The sequence below is a fragment of the Sparus aurata genome, chromosome 18 (assembly GCF_900880675.1).
Source record: "Sparus aurata chromosome 18, fSpaAur1.1, whole genome shotgun sequence".
In the NCBI taxonomy this organism is placed as follows: Eukaryota; Metazoa; Chordata; class Actinopteri; order Spariformes; family Sparidae; genus Sparus; species Sparus aurata.
The window spans coordinates 7,507,854-7,534,159 of NC_044204.1; the positions used below are offsets into that span (position 1 = coordinate 7,507,854).

At 40.2% G+C, this 26,306-nt stretch overlaps 2 protein-coding genes across 2 annotated transcripts; one reads left to right on the forward strand and one right to left on the reverse strand.

Annotated features, from left to right (window-relative positions):
* The first annotated feature begins 243 nt into the window (after nt 1-243).
* nudt6 (nudix (nucleoside diphosphate linked moiety X)-type motif 6) lies at nt 244-17,682 on the forward strand. The gene is made up of 5 exons (XM_030396668.1): nt 244-818; nt 2,003-2,206; nt 12,016-12,071; nt 16,290-16,344; nt 17,273-17,682. Exons 1-5 carry the CDS (start codon nt 566-568, stop codon nt 17,653-17,655), a joined length of 951 nt encoding a protein of 316 aa, XP_030252528.1. The 5' UTR covers nt 244-565; the 3' UTR covers nt 17,656-17,682.
* On the reverse strand, nt 15,414-25,290 carry fgf2 (fibroblast growth factor 2). Its single transcript, XM_030396669.1, has 3 exons — nt 24,646-25,290; nt 21,691-21,794; nt 15,414-18,994 (listed from the first exon to the last, which is right to left on the reverse strand). Exons 1-3 carry the CDS (start codon nt 24,821-24,823, stop codon nt 18,809-18,811), a joined length of 468 nt encoding a protein of 155 aa, XP_030252529.1. The 5' UTR covers nt 24,824-25,290; the 3' UTR covers nt 15,414-18,808.
* Nucleotides 25,291-26,306: the final 1,016 nt, after the last annotated feature.

Here is a 26,306-nt window from a genome sequence, read left to right on the forward strand (position 1 = left end):
ACAATTTTAAGGGTTTTCTTGGTTACAAGCCAGTGGGAAATATGATTCAATATATTTAAATTCATGACAAACATAACTAAGAGACGTCTTTAATTCGGCATAGCTCTTATGTGCCAGGCAGCCTTTCTTCATTGTTTTTATAGGTAACTTTGGATTTCTTGTTAGCTTCATTGCGCCGGACGACAGATTGAAGAAAATGCGCGAACGAGCCACAATAAACAATTGTAAAAGTAGATATTTTGCTTTTTCAAAATGGTTTACAGGCAGATTTGTCCGCCGAATTTAACACCAGACCCTAGTCGTTATTTTGAAGTGAGGTTGAGACCTGCAACTTACACTTTAAGTATTCATTTCTTAATGTATCCGATGTGGGAATTTATTTTGTGACAGCATTACCTAGCTAGCTAGTCTTCGAGCTCCTTTTTCCGGTGCTTTACGGTATTTATGCAACTTCAGGGGCGGAGTTTTACGTAACCGTCCTGCACTTCACCCGCATGCCGGCTGACTCTGAGTATTGATCAAGTACTATATGTACTGTATGTAAACGGTTGTTGATAGTAGTATAATGGCTGCTTGTGCCTTTGTTGTGAAGCTTTTACCGTTGGTCAGCAGACGGTTTTGCAGCAGAGCTTCGTGTCCCGCACGGTCAGCTGTCCGTGCGTTTTCAATGCATACAACTCGTTTTCAACTGCACAGAGTGGAGGGGACAAGTGTCCTGACAGGGAGAGTGGACCGGTTCGGTGGAGTGACAGTGAACCTGGCGGAGGTCGGTTTACCGGCGGACATCAGCGAAAGCTCATTCAGCACAATGCTGCAAGGTTAGTCCTGGAGTTCGATGTACAGGAGATGGAGGAAATCTGAGGAGAGAAACAATGCACAGGCCATCAATGCACAAATCATTCACCTTAACCTCTATACACAAACTAGATCATTGCACTATAATGTGCAAAACATGGATTTAATCTTTGCATTGTATATTCAGGTAAGCACAGATTACCTCCTGAGTATGAATGGGTTCATAACAAGTGAATAAATATTGTAATCATGTAGTTTAGCAGGGATTAAAAATATCAATTATGAAAAGGGTTAGTTATCCCATTAGAATGGCAGAGGAAAAGAAGGGAGCCACTCTGTTCAGGAAATGTCCTGCCCAAAGATAAAATCATGGTAAACTGAAGACAGAGGATTCCTAATTATTAGGCTATATCAGCAAATAACTGGCCTTTTATTTTCATAATTGAGGTTTCTTTCAATATTTTCTTGATAGTCAAATTGTTCAGAAATGAAATGTCAAACAAACAGCAGAGCTGCACTGATTAATTGATTAGTTTTCAACTATTTAGATAAGTGATTAATGGGTTTGAGTTTTTAAGAGGACGAGTCAGAATTCTCAGATTCCAGCACCTTAAATGTGAATATTATCTGTTTTCTTTCTTCCCCTGTGACAGTATATCTTTGGGTTGTGGACAAAACGAGACTTTGAAGGAGGTCATCTTGGACAATTTTCACAATTTTCTTGATTCATTATTATCATTATTATTCAGTAATCAGCAGATTATTCAACAATCCAAATAAATTCACAGAGCCAAGGGAAGTGATCTTCAGATTACTTTCTTTGTCCAATTAATCGTCCAAATAATTTAGAATGATCTTAAAATAAGAGCAGAGCAACAAATCTTTCCATCAAAGTTTCTGGAATTCCGAGCATCTTTGATTTATCAGTGACTTAAACATCAGTGTTTCTATACAACCAGTACAACTGAAGCTTGGATTTCATCCCTCCACTCTGTAGCTCTGCTTAATTTAACCTTTAGGCTACGTCCACCAAACTGCCTCTGTTAACTTTCATCTCGTCACTGAAATCAGATTAAGCATCAAAAACGCCATTTCCTGTCTGTTTATGCACTGTGTTATTTAATAAAGCAGCAACGTCAGTAATAAAAATACATTTTCACACGAAGATTGTGGATAATCTTGAACTTTTGCCTTGTGTACTTTGCAGATTCTTTGCTCCAGTGGAAAGCAGATGGGAAAGTTGCGGTGTGGCTTCGAGTGCCCATCTCACTGAGCCGATGTGCATCCGCCGCCTCCGCTCACGGCTTCACCTTCCACCATGCCAAAGACAACCACGCTGTGTTGGCTCTCTGGTTGGGAGACGGGGAAAACAGGCTGCCTGGGTTTGCAACTCACCAAATTGGAGTGGCAGGTAGAGATAATTAGCCTGAAAGTTCAATCTTGAGTGAGGAAATAGTTTGGTAGATAACAGACAGAATGATCTTAACTAAAGATCCACTTACCAGCTTTTCCCTGAGCTTTCAACCACATCTCACAATCTTTATCAGCAGAACGAGTTCGCTCAGCTGTGATGGATCAGTGACAACTGTAACAAACAGTTGAACGCTGCAGACAAAAGCTATAAAGTTGAGCTTGAGTTTAGGCTTTCTTTTTACACCAATATAATGTTGTTGTAATTGTGAGTGAGTTAATTTTTCTGCACAATCGTGTGCTTAAATATGGTTGCTTGTAGTTATAACCATCCAAGATTTGCAGCACTTATCAAGTACCATGTCAGCACTCATATCATAATTACATCCTCACATCTCGCTGAATTCGATCATTGTTTATTTCCCATATTCACATTTACATTTACATTTAGGGCATTAAGCAGACGCTTTTGTCCAAAGCGACTTACAATGAGTACATTTGTCTCAAGAAAGAAACCACAACATATCACTATTGATAAAGTAAGAATGAAAAAAAAAAAAGAAACAATTTTCAAGCCCTTGTCTGAGCATTGTAGCTGCTATTTATCAAGAATACTTTAAGTACAATAGTGCTATGATTTAAGTGCTAAGTGGAAGAACATACAAGTGCATGTTGTTTTTCTTCTCTTTTTGGGGTGGTGTCGGGGGGTGGCAAGAAGGCATGCTGTGCAGGGTCGAGGTGAAGTCTGAACAAGTAATTTCACCACTGAGGCGCCAAAACAGAGAAGAGTCATGACTTAGCTGAGCGACCTTTGTTTGCTCTCAGCGATGGCGGTACCAGCTGGCCAGCTGATGTAGGGGAGCGAAGTGCTTGCGCTGGGGCATGTGGTCTGACCTGTGTTTGGAGGTAGATGGGTGCAGTGTCATTGACGGCCCCAGTAACATCATCTTGAATTGTATGCAGATCCTGACAGTAATAAGCGGAGGTCACAGAGGAGGGGGTCCTATGGAAGAACTTGGGTAGACTGAAAACAAGGCGTGCTGCAGTGTTCTAGATACGCTGCAACGTTTTTTTTTTTTTCGCAGAGGCTGGGAGTCCAGCCAAGAGCGAGTCGCAGTAGTCCAGACGGGACGTGACCAGTGCTTGGACAAGGGGTTGAGTTGCATCCTTTGTGAGGAAAGACCGGATCCAGCTGAGGGCAAATATCCAGGATCGGACCACAGCATTGATGTTAGGGGTGCAGGATAGTCCATTGTCCTCGACAGTGACTGACAGATCCATGCTAGGGCAGTCTTTCCCCGGGATGAAGAGGAGTTTAGTTTTATGAAGGTTGAGCTTGAAGTGGTGCACAGTTGTCCAACCGGAGATATCTGCCAAACATTCCTAGATGTGCATTGCAACTTGGGTGTTGGAGGAGGATAGGGGAAAAGAGAAGAACAGTTGGATATCGTCTGCATAACATTGAGAATCCATGTGATGCAATTGCAGAGCTTAGTCATCTAGTGTACCGTGAAAACAGAAGTGGTCCTACTATTGAGCCTTGAGGGACACCAGTTTCCAGAAAGCAAGGGTTTGGACAAAGAGCCATTTCATGTGACCTGAAAGGTGCGATTTGTCAGGTATGATATGGACCAGTTTAGAGCAGAGTCAGCGATGCCAAGTTCTGCAAAAGTGGAGAGGAGGTTTTGGTGGTTGACTGTGTCAGACGCTGAAGATAGGCCGAGGAGAATGAGGACGGATGAGCGGGATGATGCTCTGGCAGCACAGAGGGACTCAGTCACTGTGAGTAGGTCCGTCTCAGTGGAGTGAGCAGTCCTGGAGCCTGACCGATTGGAGTCAAGGAGGTCAGTTTGTAAAAGATAGGAGGACTTTTGGTTGCAGACACGCGTTCCAGGGTTTTAGAGAGGAAATACTTTAAAATAATTTAGAAAAAGCTGTGATGAAATATGAGTTCACGCTTGGTAGAGTGAGTTTATCACACAACAAAACTATTAAAAATAGTTTCCTTGAGAATTGCTACTGCTACAAAAATTATTGGATTCCAGCTTCTTGTGAATATTTTTTGGCTCCTTCCCTCCTATATGACAGTTAACTGAATATCTTTAGGTTGTGGCCAAAACAAGACATTTGGGAACATCATCGGGGGCTTTCGAAAAACACTGATCGACATTTATCACTATTGTCTGACATTTTATAAACCAAACAATGAAACGATGAAACGAGAAAATAAATAACAGATTAATCAACAATGACCAAAATCAAGTTAAAGCCTAAGTTTACTTTTCTTTGTTTTTAAGAGGTTGGTTTCATAAGGAGTTATTTGTCTGTTGGGTTGTTGTGCATTTTTCAACCCTGGCCCACTTGCGTCAATGGAAATTCACTCCTCAGGACTGAATGTGGGGAGAGGAGCAACAAGGAGAGGAGGTACCGACCTGAAGCATGCAATGTTTCTGTTTGTCCAGCAGAGGGCAGAGTGTCGTTTATTCTCTTTGAGGAGTAGATGCACCTAGTGCATGTCAGAACATGTCCAGAGCATCCTTCAATATGGAATGGGGACCAGAAACTCCCTTTTTGTTTCCAGAAGGACCTGACACACAAACACTGATGAAACTGAGGTTAGGAATCTGAACTACGCAGCTGTTTAGATCAACTGTTACTTGTTTGCTTTGGCTGTTGTTGCTCTCAGCTCTTAATTTTCTAAGACAAGAGAACAAACTCAGAATGATCAGTCATTGGAGGTATAACACTGCAGTTATACACCTATTACACTCATTTTCAGGTTCATAATTTTATCGTGGGTTACTATTAGAATAGGCTTACAGGATTTAATGTTAAAGAAACACATCAGTTTTCTCATACTGCCAAGTGAAGCAGCCCTTTATTCCCCCTCTGTCTGAGATGCTCTGTTTTAGCTTCTGTCTCTTTAAGCCTCCCCCTTCTGACTACCCAGTCTGCTCTGATTGGCCAGCTCACACATGCCTGAGCCAGCACTGATTGTATTGTTAATAAAGGCATAACTTATGCAAATGGTGACATTTTAACATAGTGTGATGTCATAAAGTCACAGAATTAAAGGCGGGACTACTGAAAAGGCTTGCAATTCAGGAGCAGCATTTTCTGTGGGAAAAAGGAGCTCTCATTTGTACTTTGTAACTTTCAAGCATAAGAACCTTTTTAACACACTGAAGGAAAAGTTGACATTGAGAAAGTATTTGTTGTGTGCAACTATCTTGAACTTTTAGTGAAGTATAGCAGATGAGTAAATGCTTTTAGTTTCAAATGCTGCTGTGCAGTCAGGCAGAGGAAATAAGAGCGCCTGGCGGCTTTTAAACTGTCTAACCTGAACCCAAATGGATGTGTAAAGGTTGAAGCGACCTCCACTGACCACACTGTTAATCCTCAGGTTGACTTTTGGTGCCATGTTTACAGTGGGATCTTAGAATACACTAGAATACAAACAGTAGTTTGACTAAAATAAGTCTTATGTCAAGTCAATTTATTAACTTTTTGTTGGAGCTTTCAACAGCATGTAGTGTTGTTTCATATTAGATGAAGTTTGCTTATTTTGTGACTCAAGTGTCATATGTGATAACAAGGGGCCACATATGGGGAGAGATCTTAACTCAATCTGAATGCCCTTCTTAGTCATCTTCCGGCTGTCTGTGGACTTCTGGTCAATGACTTTGACCAGAAGAAGCTGATGCCTGTTTCCAGTATTCATTCAATCAATGTTTCATCCATGTGATGTTCCTTACAGTTGCTGCATGTTGTGTCATAATCCATCTGAGTGATATATGACATTTTTGAGATTGAGATTACGGTAAAGCCCAATGGGGTCAACTACTACTTGGAGCACTCATGTTCAGGGCCCTACACTATTTGAACTAAACCTGAGATTGTAGCTGACATCCTCTGTGAAACAAGAAGAAGAAGCCACAACAACAGGCATAAGGGATTACATGCTGTCAGATTTCCACAGAGTTCACTGTAGTGTTAATCACATGTTTGGGCTCTCTTAACCTGCCAGTGTTGCTGTCTGTTCTAACTGGTCTAAGCATTGAACCAGCAACTGCAATATCTCCAGACTCACATACTAAATTGTGCAATTTTGAGAGTTGTTGAGTGAGGAGAAATTTTAATTAGTTAGCAAAACGACTACAACAGTTTCTAAATCACCCACGCCTTACAAAATCATGAACACATGAACACACTGCTTTAACTGATTTCACCGTTTACACAAACACTTTGAAAGAAAAGAACATTTTATTGATGGTAAATAAGGCTGGGCGATAAAACGATCTCAATCATTTTCACGACTAGCGTAATGGAATGAAAACGAAAATTGACAAAGACAAAGAACTTGAACCAAAGAAAGGTCATACCACTTCCTTTATTTGGAATTAGTTTGGGTACCTGAAGTCTAACAACTGACAGACCAGCATTAGGTGCAAAATGTGTCAGCGACCAACAACCTCTTCCATCATCTCAACAGGTACTGTCCCAAACAGAGCTCCGAAAGCATGCTAGTCTCAGCCTCCCCGCAAGTAGCCGTCTGTCGGCTACTTGCGGGGCCCAACTGCTTCTACTAGTCAAACTTCAGTTCGACAAACAACAACTGCTGCTGCTTTTTTAGCCATTTCCCCATATGAGAATAAACTGAAGCGAAACAACCAGGGCAATTACGTACTGTTTCACTAAAGATATGATGCCTATAAGCACAGTTTAAAAACAGGGCATCAAGAAGCTAATGACTGTCATGAATGCTAAGTACACTCTGCCAAACATCAGTCCCTCAGCTGTACGCAGAGTGAAGGGTAAAGGTGGAGCAGCAGCTCAGAGATGGTCTGGTCACACGTCCAAACCACATCAGGTCTTACGGAACAGCAGGCTAATGAAGCTGAACTGAAACTGTGCAATATTGACAGGATACAGTAGCACAATCATCCTCAACATTTAACTTTTTATTATTCTTTACACAATGTTCAGTTCAGTACGCTACCTCTAAATTGTTTGAGATATGTTTGAAACAAGCAATTTGTTGTACATATTTATATTTGTATTTATTCAGTGTTTAACATAAAGCCATTTGGTTGGTTGGTTCTGTTGAATGTTTGTCATCTATTCATTCTGACAATACATAATTGTATTTTATAAACGATAATTAACCTCCTGGTTTGTTTTGGGTTTTGTCCTAAGGAGAATACTCTTTAAACTGTAAATTCAACAATATTATCATTATTATTATTATTATTATTATTATTGTTGTAATTGTTATAATTATTACATATATATTGTGAAAATTATCAACATTGATCAATATAAAAAAAACACATTGTGATTAGGGATGGGAGCCGATCTGGGCATTTTTACGCTGATCGGAATCGGCAATTTTGAACGTGGACCCAAGCCCGATTTTTTTTTTTTTTTTTTTTTTTAAAACGTCAGAGCACAATTTGTGGAAGAACGCAGACGCGCGTGGCGTTACTCTGGCAAACTTGTGAATAAAGTGTCTGCAGTGTGGAAATAACGTCAATTAGAAAGCGAAAGCAGTCTAACGGCGACATGTAACATCTGCTATTTCAGTTATGAGAAATATCCTCAGCGACATGTCCACAAATAATACAGAGAGGGTCATCAAATTAATCGCTCTGGAAAACCAGCTCATCTCCGTGGTAGAGGATCAGGGTTTTCGTCACCTGGAGTTTTTGAATTCCCGGTATGCCCTACCATCTCTGCATTACATTTATTCCACTTTCGAGTTACAACATGCCGGTATATGCGCACTAGTTTCGTGGGTCTCATACAGCAGAGCATGTAAAGCAGGCAATCCAGGAGATGCTGAACGCGTTAATAGACAAGCAACGTGTCGACGTCATTTTATGTGACAACCAGTGGTGTGCGCAGACTTTTTTAAGGGCAGGGGCGAAAAGAAGGGCACTTAAGCGCGCATTTTGGCTCCCAAGAGGACACTTTAGCACGCGTTTTGGCTCCCAAGAGGGCACTTTAACGCGTGTTTTGGCTCCCAAGAGGGCAGTTTATCATGTTTTAACCAGCCAAGGGGGCAGTTTAGTGTGTTTTGCCAACCAAGAGGGCACTTTAGCATGCTTTTTTGGCTCTCAGTAGGGCACTTTAGCGCGCGTTTTGGCTCTCAGGAGGGCACTTTAGCGCGCGTTTTGGGTCTCAGGAGGGCACTTTAGCGTGCGTTTTGGCTCTCAGGAGGGCACTTTAGCGCGCGTTTTTCAACAATTGGGCCACGAGGGGGGGCAACTGCCCCCCCCTTATGCACATCACTGGTGATAACGTAAAGTACATGAAATAAGCAAAGGATGATATGGAGGTACCAAGCGTGAGCTGCGTCTCACACACACTTCAGCTGGCTGTACACGAGGGTCTGCTGTCACAGTGCAGCGTCACACACTCACCTGCTAACACAAGGAAGGTGGAGGCCAATGTTATAATAGCATATGCAGAATAAGAAAGAGCCATATGAAAGTATAGACTTTGTTTTCAACAAAATAATAAAAACCTATTAAGGAACAGCTTAGATGCAGTTACTTTTTTTTTTTAATGCAGCTGTATTATCTAGGAAAATATTAGTTAAGGCTAAGTATCGGATCGGGACTCTGTATCGGCAGATACTAAATATTAAAGGACTCGGATCGGGATCGGGGTAAAAAAAACCTGATCGGGCCGTCCCTAATTGTGATAACAATTTTGGCCATATCTCCCAGCCCTAATGGTAAACATGTCAAATTTTACAAATACAGAAAAGCCTATCCAATATAGGCTACACCTTCATCCCTAAACTCCCTTAAAATCACTAAACTTTGTGAGTTTTTTTATTTACAAGAAACTTTGTGAGTGCTGTCCGTGACAAATTCTTAATATTGTTTATCTTCATGTAAATTCAGCTAGTGTTATACTAGAAATGTTTTATATCTTTGTGGGGAAAACGTCTGTTATTCCCAGTGATGTATGTGTTTATTTATTTGTAGATCTGGGAAGGGCGATCCAATCACAAGTGGTCACTCAAGACACATATCTTAGAGCTGTTCACTTGTGATTGGATTACAGAGGACGGCTGTTAATACCAGGTATTACCAGAGTCCTAACAAGAAGTAAAATAAAGGAAAGACATTTTTGCTGATATATACTCAAATTAGCATCAGTATAGTGAATCATAAGGAGTGTTTTATGGTTTGCTGCATCACATAGTGACTCACTGAACCCTCAGTGATTGTATTCTGGCACCACTCAATCTTTCCAGTGCCATCTCCCCACCTTACAGTACAGTATGTATGCAAAAAAAGTCAGTAGATGTATTCCAGACTTCATCTCAGATTTTGCATTGAACCTCGAGGAACAAAATGTCCTCGGCATCGCAATAAAAGTCTAATTGATATCAGTAATGAAATTCCTCTCTATTGTTAGATACTGTTACTCATACTATACTGTAGATATTACTTTGACCATATAATTATTATTGAATTGAAAAGCAGAAGGAGAAGCCTACATGAATCATGAACTAGTAGAAGACCTCAAACTTTTTTGTGGCGACCTCAAGAGATTAACAGTTTTTTACTATAAACCCCACAGTCCGCCTCTGATGATTGCCTCTTGGCTTTCTGTCTCATCATTCATGTCCACATTATTTTCCTCCTGTCTCCTTGTGAGCACTTTGTTTCCTAGACCGAAGGCTACATAATGATAGCCTCCCTTAGCAGCAGCCAGGCCTCCTTCTGTGAACCGCCATATGGCACAGGGATGGGGGGTGACATCAGTTTCCACATGGAAGTCCAAGTCAGGCCTTTAAGACGACCCATCCCTCTTTACACATCTGTGACATTCATTTAAGGAGGCCCGTCCCAGTCAGACGGAGCAACCGGAAAAGAAAGTGGCCCGTTCTCCCTCATCATCATCCTCCTCCTCCTGAGCTGTCAGCAGCAGCACATAGCCTCTCTTAGTCATGTCCTGCTGGGGAAAAAAAGAAAATGCTTAAACAGGCGGGAAAAGAGTGTAAATAGTGAAGTGGGGTGTCCACATCATTTGCAAGTACAGCTAAGTCACTCAGACTCTGTTTAGACTAAAGAATGTAACACATTTCGCCTTTACTTCCAATCTATTTTATTTTAAGAAGGGATGGATTGATATGTTTTTTTTAAATTGGACGATACCGATACTGATTATTAGTTATCAAGGAGACCGATAACTAATATTAGGAATTGATATACATTTGCAATAAAAATAAAATGTGTGTCAAAGTAAGAAATAACCAGTGATGTAATGTACAGCTACAATTTAATCAAGTACTGAACTTGATTACAATTTGGGGTACTAGTATTTTCATTTGCTGATATTGAACCAATCAGACACAAAAAGCACCAATAGCAATTATCGGTAAAATGCAGAATATCGGACCCAATAATTGGCCAGGTCAATAATCGGTCTACCACTAATTTTAACCCACAAGTTTTAGACCTCTATGCGGCAACTAAAGATTATTTTCATCGTTGATGAATCTGTTGATTGTCTTGATTAATTGTTAATTGTTTGGTCCATAAAATGGTACATCAGTAGCTAAATCAAATCAAAGCCCAAGACGACATTCTCAAATGTTTTGTTTTGTCTACTAAATAAAGATGCTGTCAGTTTGAGTAATTCCTTTAAGAATTACACACATTTTAAAACACATATGTTACAAGTTTAAGTTAAGTTCTCAGTTTGCATCTCAGTTTAAATAAAGTGCTTCTGAGATTGTCTGAAACAGACAATGCAGCTGCAACTGTTGTGCAGAGGTGTGAAAGTACATTTACATTTAGGGCATGTAAGCAACTTAAAGTGATTGATAAATACAGTCATACATTGATGGCGTTGGCTGCCGACCAGCACATCAGATGCAGTTTGGGGTTAGTATCTTGCCCAAGGACACTTCGACATACAAACCAGGGGAATTGAACCAGCAACCCTCCGTTAACAAGACGCTGGCTCTACCCCTGAGCAGTCCCTTTAAAGCGAGGTTTGACCTTTTCTCTCAAGGTCTCTCTTTTCTATTTTTGTGATTGTGCAAAATCTCTACCAGTATATTAATTTATTAAAAAACATCTGACATGTGATACAATGTGCTTTGTTTAAAGCATATTGAGGTCTTACTGTAAGAGAGCTCTGGTCCCTCTAAAACGGTAGTACCATTCTAGTAATTTATAGCACTGTGGTTATAAGACACGTGGTTCTTTATTACAGTTTTATTTTTTGTTTAGCCCTTAACAGCTCAAGAAGTAGAATGATCTTGATTTACCAGACAGGTATGAGCAACAAGCCCAGTAATGTTATTGTCATTTATTTAACTGATTTGTCCGTTGATATTCAACACCAGGGACACATTGAAAACATCTTGAATCTTGAATCTTGGATCTTTAATAAAAGCTGTTGTGTCATCCGAGGCCTGACAGAAGTGCAGCTCCTGAATTTTTCCTCTGTATGGTGCAAATTTTATGTTGTGTCCAACCTAATAATTACTTTTGAGCAAGACTGCCAACAGGTCTCCCCAAAATGATCTTTTCACTTTTAAGTTGTTGTGTAACCTCTCAGTTACAGGCAGCATCTACAACTACATTGCACTCAGTGTCTTTGTGGTTCCTGTCAGAGTTTCAGGCTCAGTCACAACATGGAACATCCAACAGGAATTATGAATTACCTTTTACGTTAATCCTTGTTAGGACAAACTGGTTTTTTTTTCTGTCCTGGGGATCAACATCTGGAATTCCTCAAACTGCATCAGTCATGTATTAATGAATGTTTTCTTTTCTTCAGGTGCAGTCGTTGATGAATCCAATGGAAAAGTTCTTGTCGTCCAAGACAGAAATAAGGTACATGTTTCACCTATTTGAGTATTCCATACAGTGTATGCAACTGCACTTACTTATATTCATTAAATGTCTTGCTTCAATGTTCAAAAAACTCTCCTCTATCCTGTCTAAACACAACATTTTAGTACCTGTCTCTTTAAGGCCCCTCTCCCGAAAAGGCCAGTCTTCTTCGACTGGTTGGCTCTCACAGGCCTGAGCAGGCATTGACTGTATAGTTTTGACATCACAACCTTACAGAAGTCCCGCCAGCTTGTTTAAAAGCCCAGTTTCCAAAATGTGTTTTATTTATATTAACTGTGTGCATGTGTTGGCTGTAACAATGAGTTTTCATTGTAAACTTGCTGGTTTGCCTCAGAAAAACCTACGAAATCAACATAAAGCATGAGTTTTAATCATGACTGCAGCATATGAAAAGGGGGCTGTAAACAAATGGTGTACAAATACTTGGTGCAGTGAGTTAGTGGCCAGAATGACACATTTGTGAAAAAGAAAAATTCTGACATATTTTGGCTGGTTAAAGATTGTTATTGGCAGAAAGCAGCTCTTCCCTGGTCGAAGCCAAAAAGCTGATTTGGGAGACTGATCCTTCATCCAGTGAAGCAGCAGATATCTCGGTGCTGCTCAAAATCTCTGCGATTACTTCTGTTTATTTAGCGACATAAAGTTGCCTCTGTTGTTCCAAACGTGGGTGGAAATCCTCTCAGACCTTCAGCTCCTTTCACACTTAACATAGCTCCACACAACATTAGTGGACCTCAAGCAAACACCTTGTTTACATGAGCTGAATGCACTCAAACAACTTTGGGAGTGTGTGTCTCCGTCAGCTCTCACAGAGCCCCGCTGTAGAGCTCAGGATGTTAAGAGGGCGACTTACAACAGGCCTGTTTTAAAGCCGCGTCTGCACAGATTTGTTTACGTTCTCAGTAATACTGCAGCCAATTTAAGAACGTGATTGCACCACGATGCTGCAATTTGGAAGCCAATTATGTTGTAAGATAAACCATCTAACCCTATTTGAATAAATGAGTAAAGACCCTTTGACACAGACCGTGGGGACGTAAACTAAACAAGTTCAACTCATCTTGTGCAGACAGCAGCTTCTGTCCTTAACACAAGTAAAGCTTCAACACAACATTTTGTAATGTGACCACACAGCACTTAAACTGCAAATGTGAAGCAGCCTACACGAGAAAGTCCTGGTGTAACACAACATACACCAGTGTGGATCTTACGCACAGTGAAAACACAGTAACTGAACTACCAGCTTCCTCCACACATGAATGCCTAAGAAACAATGTTTACATTGGAGTGTAAGGTCTAAACCTCAGGGTGCCTCGTGATCTATTACTATCACAAAATGCTCCCACAGTAACAATGATGTTTCACAGCACAGGCAATATACAGTATCATACAATAACATCATGTACCATTATTTTGTTGAACAATTCTGGTAATATAGTGACTATAAAGGAGATCTTGAATCTTGAATGTACAGTACATCCTGGTATCTGTTTAACAGTTTAATAGTATAGAAACATTCTTCACAATTTCATTGTACACGTGTATAGTGACAAGAAACAAATATTCTATTTTATTATGTTCTATTCTATTCTGTTATTGATTGGTTGAGTGACAAAAAAAAGAAGACAAATAATTGGTTCTTGACTGTTGGATTAAACAACACTGTTAGTATGAAGACATCATTTCTGGCTCTCCGAAATGGTGATGTGATTTGTTTGGGGTTTTTTTTGTTTTTTTTTTCTTTTCTTTTCTGGGAAAATCTGTTCAAGTCCAACATATTTAAATGTCTTTAGTCATTATTTTTGGTAAAAATCATTCCTTCTAAGCACAATTTGAAATGTATTAAAATAGGCTAAAATAGACGTCAGTGTTCCAGTTTCAGCTGGAATGAAAAGAAATAATCTCTTCCTCAACAGAAAGATTATTATTATTATGCCAAAGTTCTTATAGTGCATTATAAGACACAGTTTGTTTTGTTTAGAATCACTTTGCCTATGTTAACATTGCTTACCGCTTGTGAAGGAAGCTTGTTGTTACTCAAGTAGCTGATCAAAACCAACATGCATTGCAGCAACCGGCTGCACTGACAAAGTCTTACAAATTAACAGCATAAGTAAGCCTAGGAGAGGTCGTATCACAATCAATGTGTTTACATGTGGGAGGTAATACTAGAGAGCCTCTTTCTTTCTGTGGACCATGTGTGATTGACAGAAGACAGGAGAGGAAGTATAAAATGCTAGAATGGGCCACCAAATATACTTGGGCAGCTATTAATATACCTTGGTGGACAACCCAAATAAACTATTTGCATGGGAAACACTGAGATCCATGCGTTATATCTCAAAATACTCCCTATCTGGCCATATCTATCTGGTTGAAGAAAGTGAGAAAAAACCCTGAATCCAGCCCTTTATCTGGATCTGCACCAGAAGTTAATGGGTTCTCTTCTGCAGATGAAATATGACAATATTTGATGTGTCATTTGTGTTAATAAACCCTTAAAAGGAATGTTTGTCACCCAAAAATATGTACACAGCATATAAGTTAATGAGTTTAAATCAATTGAATCATTCTGCATTAGATTTCTCCAATTATGTGCAACATTTCTCCTAATCTGCCATCTTTATGATTATTCTTCTTTACTCTCTCAGCAGTTCTAGTTCAAAAAAAGGAAAAGGTCAGGGAATGGCCATATGGTTACTGTGAAATGATCATATGACAAATATAGTTTACATTACAACTCACACAGAATTTCAGTAGGCCTGTTTGCTGCCCTTTCATTGTACGCAACATGTAACATGTGTCCCAGCCTGCTCTCAACAGCATATAATGCATCTTAATGGCTTTTCTCCAGGAGCAGAGGGAAATAGTTAGTGGCCTGGAAGTGTGGGGAGTGTTTTATCTCTTCCCCTCCTCCTCCTCCTCCTCCTCCTGCTCCTCCTCCTCCTCCCCATCGAGCTGTTTACTGGAAATGGGCTCTATAACAGTCTGGCCCTTGGCAGTAGAGTCTCTCTGGCAGAATGTGCCAGTAGCAAAGGGTTACGAACTTCCTGAAAAGAAACCAGGACATTATCGCTCTCACATCAGGTCAGATCCCCAGTGGACTGGAGGTAATTTTCTGAATGACGAAGGAGTATGAGTGTTTTATTCAACCATTGTCCAAAGACATTTACACATCATTTCCCAGTAGATGTACAGTGAGCAGTGTGCGTTTGTTTGACCTCCTCCTGCCAAATGTTTTTGATACTGTCGTTAATTTAACATTGAGCACTGACTTTTCTTGTGGGGATGAGGCATTTCTCTCTCAAAAAATCACACTGATTAAAGTTACACAAAATCTTTTTATTTCTTCCAACCAGCACATTGAACAAACTGCTCCAGAAAATAAAGCATTTGACAATGCATGAAAATAGATGCAGTAGTGCATTTGTGTTCCTCACAAAGAAAGGATTTGCAAAACAGGAAAAAAAATCAAAGCATTTCTTAGACAAGCGCAGCATACAAAATTCTTTAAGTAACTACAACAATATATATACAACACTGACATCATAATTTAACCAGCAGCAAACTGTTATTAAATATCAAGAATAAGTGGTGAAACAGTTTTGGAAGACACACTTCACCGCATCAGATGCAAAAGTCTCCAGAGTGAGGCACTAAATATAACACATAACATGAATGGATGAATGATGGAGAGCGCTAAACATCTCTCTGCCTGTGTAAGTTATAGTTCCGATAAATAAGATGATCCTTTAACACATGGTCCACTAATTATTGTTATTGTCTTGAATAAAACAAAAATGTACTTTTTTCATATACATAATGGGTTGAGCGAGTACTCGCTGTTACAGGAGAATATACTTTTTGCGAGTATGAGTATCATTCCATCAAACCGTGTCAATATCCGTACTTGGTTGACTGAAGTTTATTTATTCATCATCCATTAATTATTTATAGAAAACGTTTTCTGTAAATAAAGAATACATTGAGCAACTTCTGATCTACCCACATCAATTTCAGACTTAAATGAACATTTTCAATGAGTCCCACCCACTTTCATTTTAAGCCCTGCCTGTTCCAAGAACAGATAATGATTTACTTGCTCATCCCTAGTATACATGTTAACATGACTAAGATACATTTACAGCAGTGCCATCTATCACAATTGTTAAAGTTTACTCTGCTCTTGTGCTTCAGACAAAGAATGCTTGGAAGTTCCCCGGTGGTTTGTCTGATCAAGGAGAAAATATTGGTGAGTGTCATGCTCAACAGAGCAAAAGACTGATACAGTACATTTTACTAAATCCTACGATTTTAGTATTACACATAAAGGGTAACTTTTGGCAACCTGGACCTTTTTCTCCCATGTTTTTTTGTTGTATTTGTCCCATAATGTATTGTGTGAGACGTGGTGAATTAAAGGGTTATTTCAAGCCACAGTTGGTGATTGGTTGCAGGGGTGACCCCAGAATTTTTTTAATAGGGGGGGCCAGAAGGAGCCACCATAAATGTATGGGTGGACAGCAAAAGGCAGAGGGTGGGATTGTTAGAGGCTGGGGTGTATATGACCATGATGTGATCCCTTTATGGCCTGACATTAGGTTTTTACTTCTAGCATTTAAGCTTCATTTGTGAAATAATTTTACAAACAAAAACATGTATCATGAACTTGTGTTTGCCACAGAGCTTATTTTCTGCAAAGATCCGAGATCAAGTGGAAAAGTACCATGGGCTTTTTGTCAAGGGAAGGGTTAGGGTTAGTGCCAGGTTAGCCTACAAAAATACACCACCCCTGCCATTAAGACTAAAAAATAAAAAAAATAATAAGTTCCAGGTTGAAAGATATAGAAGTTACCCTTTAAAGATGAAACATACATTCATTTTAACTGTACAAAATAAGGCACATGATATATATGCAAAGATTTATATCTGTATCTTCAAATTCACCTTCTTTTTTTTTTTTACAATTTTAAAGCAGCTTTAATATTTATACATGACCCACCCCAAAAAGCAGCGTCAAATGTTTATCTTTACAAAAAAATATATGTATATCCCTTTTACCCACAGCTAAACATCAGTCTGCAACATGACTCTGACAAGGGAACATAAATATGTTCCTTCATGTCAGAATCTTTGAAATGCCTCCACATACATGTATTTATATTTTGAATCCTTCTCAGGTGCCACTGCCGTTCGTGAAGTCTTCGAGGAGACAGGCGTTCGCTCGGAGTTTAGATCTCTGCTCAGCATCCGGCAGCAGCACAACCACCCCGGGGCATTCGGCATGTCGGACATGTACATCATCTGCCGACTGAGCCCGCTCACCTACGACATCAACTTCTGCACTCAGGAGTGTCTGCGCTGCGAGTGGCTGGACCTCTCCGAGCTTGCCAAGACCCACGAAACCACGCCTATCACGTCTCGTGTAGCAGGGCTGCTGCTTCACGGCCTGGAGCAGGGTTTCGACAAGATCGATCTCACCATGGTGGAGCTTCCAGCCGTCTACTCTGGGATGTTTTACCAGCTGTACCACAGGCAGCTTCCTCCCACACTAAAATCCTAGCAAGCCCTTATCTACCTGATGGGGTTAGCATATCATGGCTAGCTTTGTTGACACGTGGCTGTCACTATTACTCCTAATTAAGGGGTATTTATGACTGGAATTATGTTACTGTTGAAGAAAAGCAGTGCAATACTGTGTACTACAACATCCACTTTGTGGTTTTTGAAGAATTGTGCCACTTTTGCAGGATTGTTTTAAACGGTTTATTTAATGCTATTTTGGAAATCGACAACTGTTGGGCAGTTGTTGCTGCGAGCAGCTGATTTCAAAGGTACTGTTCTTTATTCAGCTGTATTTTTAACTGGGAAAAGGCTAACTACCAGTGTTAGCTGACCATATACTGGCAGAAGCTAACATTGGTAGCTGGTAGCTGGATTTTTAATATCGGCTGCCGTGCTAAATTAGCCTAAAAAAGTCTTTGTGTTAACCTGCCTTTCTGCTGTGGAATTCAAAATCAAATTCAAAAATCAATTTGTCAAAATACTGAGTAGTAGTGTGTGCTTATGTTGTGCTTTGGTTTTGAATTTAGTGTGCTTAGCTTTGATTTTTGATTTTCAAACAAACTTGCCTCACAAGATCAGAACATCTTGAATTCAGTTAAGTTCAATCCCTGTTCCTCTCTTCAGGTCACAATAATGCAGGATCTGAGTGCATTTCCTTCGGGAAACATGTTTAAGAATATTCCCACATATGTCGTACATCGTGCAGATAATCGCAGACTGCTGACTCAAAAGTCAAAAGCTGTGCAGTAGGAAAAAGACTTGTAATCAAATGGTTGCTGCATAGAATCCCTCAGCCAGGGAGAAGATTGTATAAGTGAAATGAACAAATAATGCTGTGCAGCCGACTGTAGGGGAGCACTTGAGCCAGGCACCCGGCTCCAGTCAAACTAGTGGAGCAGTTGGTTGGTTAACAGTAAAAGCCTGGTTTTACTAGGAAGCAGCTAAGTGTGGGTGTGTACCAATGTTTGAAAGTGAAGCTGAATAAGAGCAGACATGTTCAGGATAAAAAAAACAACTCTCAGGATATAACAGTCAGAAAGCATCACAGCTGTTTTGGGCAATGTTGATGGAACACTTTGTCTTCATTGCCGTCACATATTCTTCTTTGTTCCTGCCATTAAGACGTTAATATTTCTAAACCATATCCCAGATTAGCACTTGGCAGACATCGGAAGAAAAAGAATGGCCTTTTGACCAGGTCCAGTTTTGCTTCCAGACTTGTACTGGCCAGTCCGCTTCAGTGCCACGTACATGTTTGGGTACTTCCTGGAGCGGTAGGTGTTGTAGTTGTTGCTTTCGAGCCGCTCCAAGAAGTGGCATTCATCCGTTGCTCGTCTCTGGAGACAAAGACAAAGAGGAAGAACAGATTAGCTTCATTTGATGTTCAGAGTATTTGATGTAATTCTGTTGTTCACTAAGGGCTGCAACTAAAGATAATCAGAAACCAGAAAATGTTCCCATTTAAGAAGCTGGAATCAAAGAATGATTTATCCGGTTAATCAATAAACAGTATAGTTGGTGATTAATTTAATCATTGACTACTAATCAATAAGGTAATTGCAGCTCTATGGGGAACAGAAGGGGCTTTAGGAGGTTTAAACAGGAGAGTTCCCTGCTGTAAGGACTAAGTCACCAGCCTTTTCTGTCTACTGGAGATCTTTACATCTCAATGCACGTAAAGGAGGTTGCAAACTGAGGAAATGTAAGTGTGAAAATAATCTTAAATGTGGATATCCTGTATGGTAGTGCTGACATCCCCATTTACTGTATGCAAACAAATGGCAACTGAAGGTCATTCGGTCGGTACATTTAATATGTGTTTCTTCTTAAAATGCTGATAATCCTCTCTGCTTATGTTCAGTATTTCTGTTTAAATTGAACTTGAAGGACATCTGGGTCCTTGTAAGTGCATTTCATCTGATTATTTTGTTTGGATGTTATTTTATTAGAATTTGTTTAATATATGTTGTTGGAAAGGGAGAACATTTGTAATGCTCAAATTTAGGACATTAAATTATCACATAAAACACCCAGAACTAAATGTCACCTTTATTTTGAAGGAGAGTGTTGGTTTTAGCTCTGTGCTTCACACTAATATAGTTACGTTTGTTTGAAGGACACCAGGCCTGAACGGGGACATTAATACAGCTTTAGGGAGGTTTTGTCTTAGTCCAGTGTCTTTGAACTATGATTAAACATTAAATACACTTTTAACATTGTCCTTTGGAAATGAAGAAATGAAGAAATCACAAATTACTAAACATCTGGCCAAAATCTTGCTGGGCGTTAACTGCTCTACACCCCGTCCGACAAGAGGCTTTTGTTTTACCTCTTACGACTTACGTCTTGACTGCACAGCTATGGAGCTGTTAGTCAAAAAACCTTTTCTTTCAACCTCAACAACCAACCAAAGCTACTTTCCTCGACTTAATATGCAAAGCTTCCATCAAACATTCCTTATTACTGAACCCCAAACTGCTCCTGATGTGCTGGTCAGCACCTTGTATGGCAGCCACCGCCATCAGTCCGCTATATGAATGTATGAATTACTGTAAGTCGCTTTGGACAAAAGTATCTGCTAAATGAAAATGTAGTACAAACCTAGCTAGGAAATAGATATACAAAGATATACACATTTTGTCTTTGATTTTTAAAATGTCATTTGGTTATGCAGAAATTGTATTTTAAATTATTTTCTTTTATAATGTTAATAAAGATTTAGGGTGGAAAAAATATTTAAAGTAAAGTACAAATCTAACCAGTAGAATTATTGTCCGTAGGAATCTGTTCTTAAGGTAGTAAATATATGTCAGCTGTATGAGGAAATATATCAGTGAGGATCTTTAATAGATAGCAGGCGACCTCTGCTTTTTGAAAAAATCTGCGAGTACAGACTAGAGAAGGGGGGGGGGATTAATTTTTTTGGCAAGGACTAATGTTAGGTGGACAATTTCTTGTGAGTTTTTAAATGACTTTCTACACACAAGTGAGAGCAGAACAGATGCTTTGTGTGGCAGCTGCTGCAGCTTCTCATTAAGAGGAAATGCTTCCTGCCAATTACATGGACTGTGGACAAGCCTTAACAACCACCTAACTACATCAGTCACCAACACTTCACACATCCACTTGCCTCTGTGAGTATATTTAATTTTGTTATGTGAAAGATCTGCTTTTTTTCTTTTGCTTATGTGAAACATCCGATCGCTGAACAACAGAAACTGTCTGTCGGCCATTCAGAAAAGCGTTTTAAATGTGAAAGCATGGCAGACTTCAGATGTTCTGCTGCAGGAACAAAAGACACCATAGTGCATCTGCTCCCTTTGGAGAAATGCAGACTTCAGTAAGTAAGCTCTTCCCTCCAACCTTCCTCTTCTACTGATTAATTTCTCTTCCCGCTTGAATCTTAATTCAGAAAATTCTTGCCCTTTCATTATCTATGTTACCACCCCCTCAAAACTCCTCACATTCATACATTTCACAGTCTCTAGACCATAAACTGCCTTACCATGTATTTTTCAATTCTCCACTTTCTCCTCTACCTCCATGGCTCTCAGGTTCTCCATGAAGATCACCAAAGTATCACAATAAAGACCTGCAACTATTAGAGGTCACATCTTTTACATACTTTCTTTTCTCCCCTAGCAGCATCTAGACTTCCTGAGAAACCTAATGTCTAATGCGTACCTTTTGTATTCTGTGTGTTCTGACTAAGACAAAGGAGTCACATACTAATTACTTCTCTTCACTGAACGCAGATGGCTTGAGGAGTTGCTGGTAAACATTTCAAAACACTGAAGCCTAAGTGCTGCTTGTGACAGTGCCTTGGGGTCAATTTACTTGAGGCCAGCTGGAAGACATTTAGTGGGAGCTTAATGAGGATTTGTGAAAATTTCAGTCCCTGAATAACTCCATGAACCATTTCAGGAAATGCTGAAATGTTTTTTTTGTTGTTGTTGTTGTTGTTGATTTCACTGAGACAGTATTTACAGTCATCTCAAAACTCTAAACAGAAAGTATGAATAAGGTAACTCACTGCTCCAAACAGTCGTCCGTCTCTGTTCATGGCCAGATAGCGGTTAGCACAAACTCCTTTGATGACCACCTCCCCGACTGAGGTCGCCTGAAGTTGAAGCTTTACTGGGGAAAACAGACAGAAGTTTATTGGTACAAAATGAGCTAGGACACAAATAATTTGTTGTTTGCTTGCCGGATTGTTTAATCTCAAGGGAAAGGTAAGTGCTGTGTGTTCAACACGTGTTCCATATAAAAAATAAAATATCCCAACCAGCAGATTCCTACACTCAGTCACAATGAAATGAATTCCTGAGAAGTGAATGTAAAACATTTTATGGCTACATCAATGGCACCGCCTTTTAGCAGCTGAAGTTGTGTTAAGCCCTGGACACAGCAGTGCAACTAAAGAAACAAGTCACAGTAAAGATGCTGTGAGGCACATCAATATGAAACACCAGAAACAAGTGATATAATTCTGTGCCCACTACCTGTGTGCCACAGGGCTATTCATGTTGGATAGAAAATTGTTGGTTTGCTTCATAGCACAAAACTGAAAGTAAAATCTGGCTCTTAATCTGATCTTCTGTTATCCTGACTTTGTCTACCATAACGGCTTGTCGAGGGAAATAACACTGATAGGAGCGGTGAGATTGAACCATGCAGTAAATATGTCGTAAAACCAAAACATAGCTCCAAAAAGCTGCAGAGTTAATAAACCAAACATCGATAGATGTGACAAAAGACAAGCTCAGATTCCCATAAATTACCACAACAGTTAGCTGCTCATAGTGGTGGTTTTACGTGTTTTGACCAACACTAGCTGACATTTTATTTGTACAAAATAAATGAAACACTGTTGAAGCTACTGATAACAGCAAGCTACCTGGCATCATTAAGCAGTTGCCTGATAGCACTGAGCACACAGTACCTGTTGGCCATCTGACAGCCTCACAGATGGATCAAAAATCATCCCCACATTTTTTTTTTTTTTTTTTCTAGATGCAACGCTGCTTGCCAAGCATACTTTGCACGAAGCCTAACCACCGAAAAGGAAGCAGGGGCCCCACAAGGTAAATGAGAGGATCTGTTTAGAATTCATTCACATTAAGACTTCAGATAGACACACATCTGTATACAGTTAAACATTCGGCCCGGATGATTCATGTCACAAATCAAAGAGGTGTTCTCCCTTGAATGAAATGTATGATCGGTCTTAATGTGCTGCGGTGTGTCTGATGTTTACTTGGTATACTATGTCTCACAGTTATTGTGAATACAGGAAAACTTTCCCTCAATTGCTCTCTGGTTCTGTAGAGTGTGGTCCTATTTGTAATGGTCCTGAGGTCAGTGATGTAAGGGCAACAGTTTGTGGAAATGCAAATGGGCCATATTGTCCTCAGAAACCTTATGGATCACTTGCAGAGAGAGTTTCAGCTGCACTGTCTTGAAAATCCCACTTGAGGATCTGATATACCAGGTCACTTTTTTCAGTTTCAGTTCTAGCTGGCAGGTATGTTCTGTAGTCCAAGAAGTTGGCAGGACTCTCGTAGCCAGAACAAAAGCAGCATTGATCAAGCAAAGCTCAGGTCACATTAACTTTTAATCCATTGTGATAAAAAGCTAAATGACTAATATTGATTCCTGTTTTATGACTCATTATATATATATACTCCCAGTGATGGTGTGTAACTGAGTACATTTACTCAAGTACTGTACTTAAGTACAATTACACATTCACTCTGGCTGAAAACATTAAAAAGGGAACTAAAATGATCAAAAGAACGTGGTGAAATAACAGGTTTTATGTCATTATGTATTTTTGAAAAGATTATCTAATGAAGGTTGTGGCTAACGAGTACGCTCCTGCCCTTCCTCATCTAAAGCTCCTCAACAAGCGTTGCAAACACCAACACTCCCGCGCTGCTCTGAGCTCCCAGTCTATAATAATATGTAAACATGATATACTTGCTATTACTTTATACAACACTGGTTTCCTTACTGAACCCAACATGGTACTGATTGTGTTATATCCAATTTAGTGGGAATCATCTTTTAAATATGAACCAACTAACCTACTAACATCAACAAGGTTACTCCCCTGGTTCATATTTTGATCTAATCGAATTATTCTAAGAATGACTCCTGTCTCTCTGAACTTGCTCCATACAGGACTTTTGTTTGGGGCACACCTGCTTGAATTGTCTCTCTGTACGGTTTGTTGGACAATGCACTCCCAAACGTGTTTTCCTCGGAAAATTCTTGTTCCCCATCCTCCCCTCCCACTTACTGATGCAACATACTTAAAATTATCAGTGATATCAGTGATACAGAGGCACCGAAGGGTCTCACAGTTGTCCGGGACAAACAAGTACGCGGATGTTTCCACTTCTAAGAGTTGCCAACTTTAAAAAAGAGCATTAGAAAAGCCTAAAACCTCTGTCATTTTCTATATAAATATTGATTGACTGGTGGTGCAGATGAGTGCTAAGAGTGTATTTTTCCATATTTGTAGAAACTGTCTTATTTTCAGCTATATTCCAAGTTCGTTGAACTAAAGAAGTGACAGTGACGGTAAATCAGGATTTCACTTATTCTGGCTTTTAAACTCCATGTCGTGCTGTCTTGTGTGACGTAAACCACACAGTGAGCAGTGTGAATGGCTGTGACTCAGCAGGGTGATCAACATTTACTAAAAACGTCACACATATTCCATCAAAGTTCCCATTGATTAAGAAACTTTGAGGTGAACTTCCCTTGAACTACAGTTATTATACTTTCCAGACATAGACCTACGCACACTTTAGTGTTTACAAGTGGAGAATTAACCTCAGCAAGCTGGAAAATTCACATCGTTCCTCCATGATTTTTTTTTTTTTTTAGCTTCACTCTTACTTCCCTGTGCATAATAAAAGAGAACATAGAGAAGCTTTGTGTGCTGTGCAAAGCAAAGAAAAGGAGCTCTGGTAGTACTCACTGTGGGGGTCATTCTTCTCACGGATTCCATCCACTCCCCCGTCAGACTTTATCCTCAAGAAGAAGCCCCCGTTTTTACAGTACAGCCTTTTGGGCTCCTTGAAGCTCCCGGGAGGAAAGCCGCCGCTGCCGCCGTCTTCAGGTGTAGAGGGAAGTGTTGTGATTTCTCCCGTGGCCATCTCCTCCTCTTTCCCCACTTCCCGGCGACTGCTTCGTCTCCTTCTTGAGCAGTGCAGGAGCCCCACTGTGGCCTCCCACCTCCCACTAACTGTAGCCTGTTCCCTCCTCCCCTCCTCCACTGAGCTTCACACAAACTGTTAACAAAGTCTGCTTAACCTCAGAGGGTCAGATAGTTGTTACACCCCCCTCTCAGGGCAGCAAATGCCCTCTGAGTCCTGAGAATTAGAGCCACGGGGACTCCTAAATGCTACCTAACAGCAGACATCCAAATCTACCATTTGTAGCTGCTCGTCTTGCTTGTAGAGCTGGCAGCTGCCTTTCCAGCGTACTTCGAGCACACTGGTGAAGGGGGATGCAACTGTGTTCCCCCTCTCTTCCACTCTTCTTCGAATGAAGTGTTTAAATCAGGGCAGCTGGCTTAGATCTGTGTGTAAGGCTTTCCCCTTTGGGCCTCAGTTCGCATGCGCCCTAGGAGCACCAGCACACACATGCTCACGCCCACTAATGCTCAAGGATTTAACCAACCAACCCAGCAGAAGTCAAGAAAGGAGAGGAGGGCAAGGAGGGGGACGTGCAACTTGGACTGTGCAACTGAGATCCTTTCAGGCGCCAAGAGCAGCAGCAAGCACGTGAACCGAACCAGTGCTTTCATTCATCCAGTCTGCGCCCGGGCAGAGACTTAAAAAGAAAGCCGGCACAGGCAGCTTTTAATGAATCACTCTGTGCTATTCATAGGTAAAACTAAACAATGTGAGGCCTACCTCATGAATGAATAATTTTAATTGCTATGCACCACTTCCTCAAAGGGGAGGATCAGTGATGGGTGTTATTCATGCAGGATTCATTTCTCTTTTGAATTTAGGGCCAACAATGTGATCCATTTGTCAAAATAGGCACTCACTGGTCTTGGCTTCTGGGTAAAGGTTACAACATGTAAAACTCATGCTGGATCAGTCGGAGGTCCTGATCGTGGTCCCCACCAAACTGGCCAGTCAAACATCTGACATCCATCCAGGCCATTCGAGTGACTGATTGATGCATCTTACCTCAAACAACTGACCTTTTCCATGACACATCTAGTCTCAAGGTGTTCACAGTATGTTTTTTTTCTTCTCTGGAACATCTTTTGTAACGACAAAACTTCTAGCGGAGCAATTCATGTCACCAAATTACATGTTGAGAACTTCCCTTTTTGCAAGGTGTCAATTTCCAAAGTGACAAAACAGCAAATGGACTAAAGATGGAGCATGTGAATGTTAGTCAAGGCCTTTTCAATTAGAGGTTGACTGATACTGACTCATCACATTCAACACAAGCATGCATGAAAATTATAATTAGTGCTATGGGCCCTAAGTGATTTCAGTGTACCGGGGTTGAAATGCTCTTTTTAACCTTTAGAATGTAAATTCTGAAAGAAATGCATATGGCTTGGTGTATTTTTGAACTCTCATTTTGAATCATCAAATCATTTACTTATTGCTG

Bases quoted from the DNA above. Each gene is read 5' to 3' on its own strand.
- nudt6 (XM_030396668.1), top strand. From the start codon at position 566: ATGGCTGCTTGTGCCTTTGTTGTGAAGCTTTTACCGTTGGTCAGCAGA. The intron at 2,207-12,015 runs GTAGAGATAATT...TCTTTTCTTCAG, and splicing joins TCACCAAATTGGAGTGGCAG to GTGCAGTCGTTGATGAATCC. The intron at 12,072-16,289 runs GTACATGTTTCA...CTTGTGCTTCAG, and splicing joins TCGTCCAAGACAGAAATAAG to ACAAAGAATGCTTGGAAGTT.
- fgf2 (XM_030396669.1), bottom strand. From the start codon at position 24,823: ATGGCCACGGGAGAAATCACAACACTTCCCTCTACACCTGAAGACGGC. The intron at 21,795-24,645 runs GTGAGTACTACC...TGTTTTCCCCAG, and splicing joins TGAGAAGAATGACCCCCACA to TAAAGCTTCAACTTCAGGCG. The intron at 18,995-21,690 runs GTGAGTTACCTT...CTTTGTCTCCAG, and splicing joins ACGGACGACTGTTTGGAGCA to AGACGAGCAACGGATGAATG.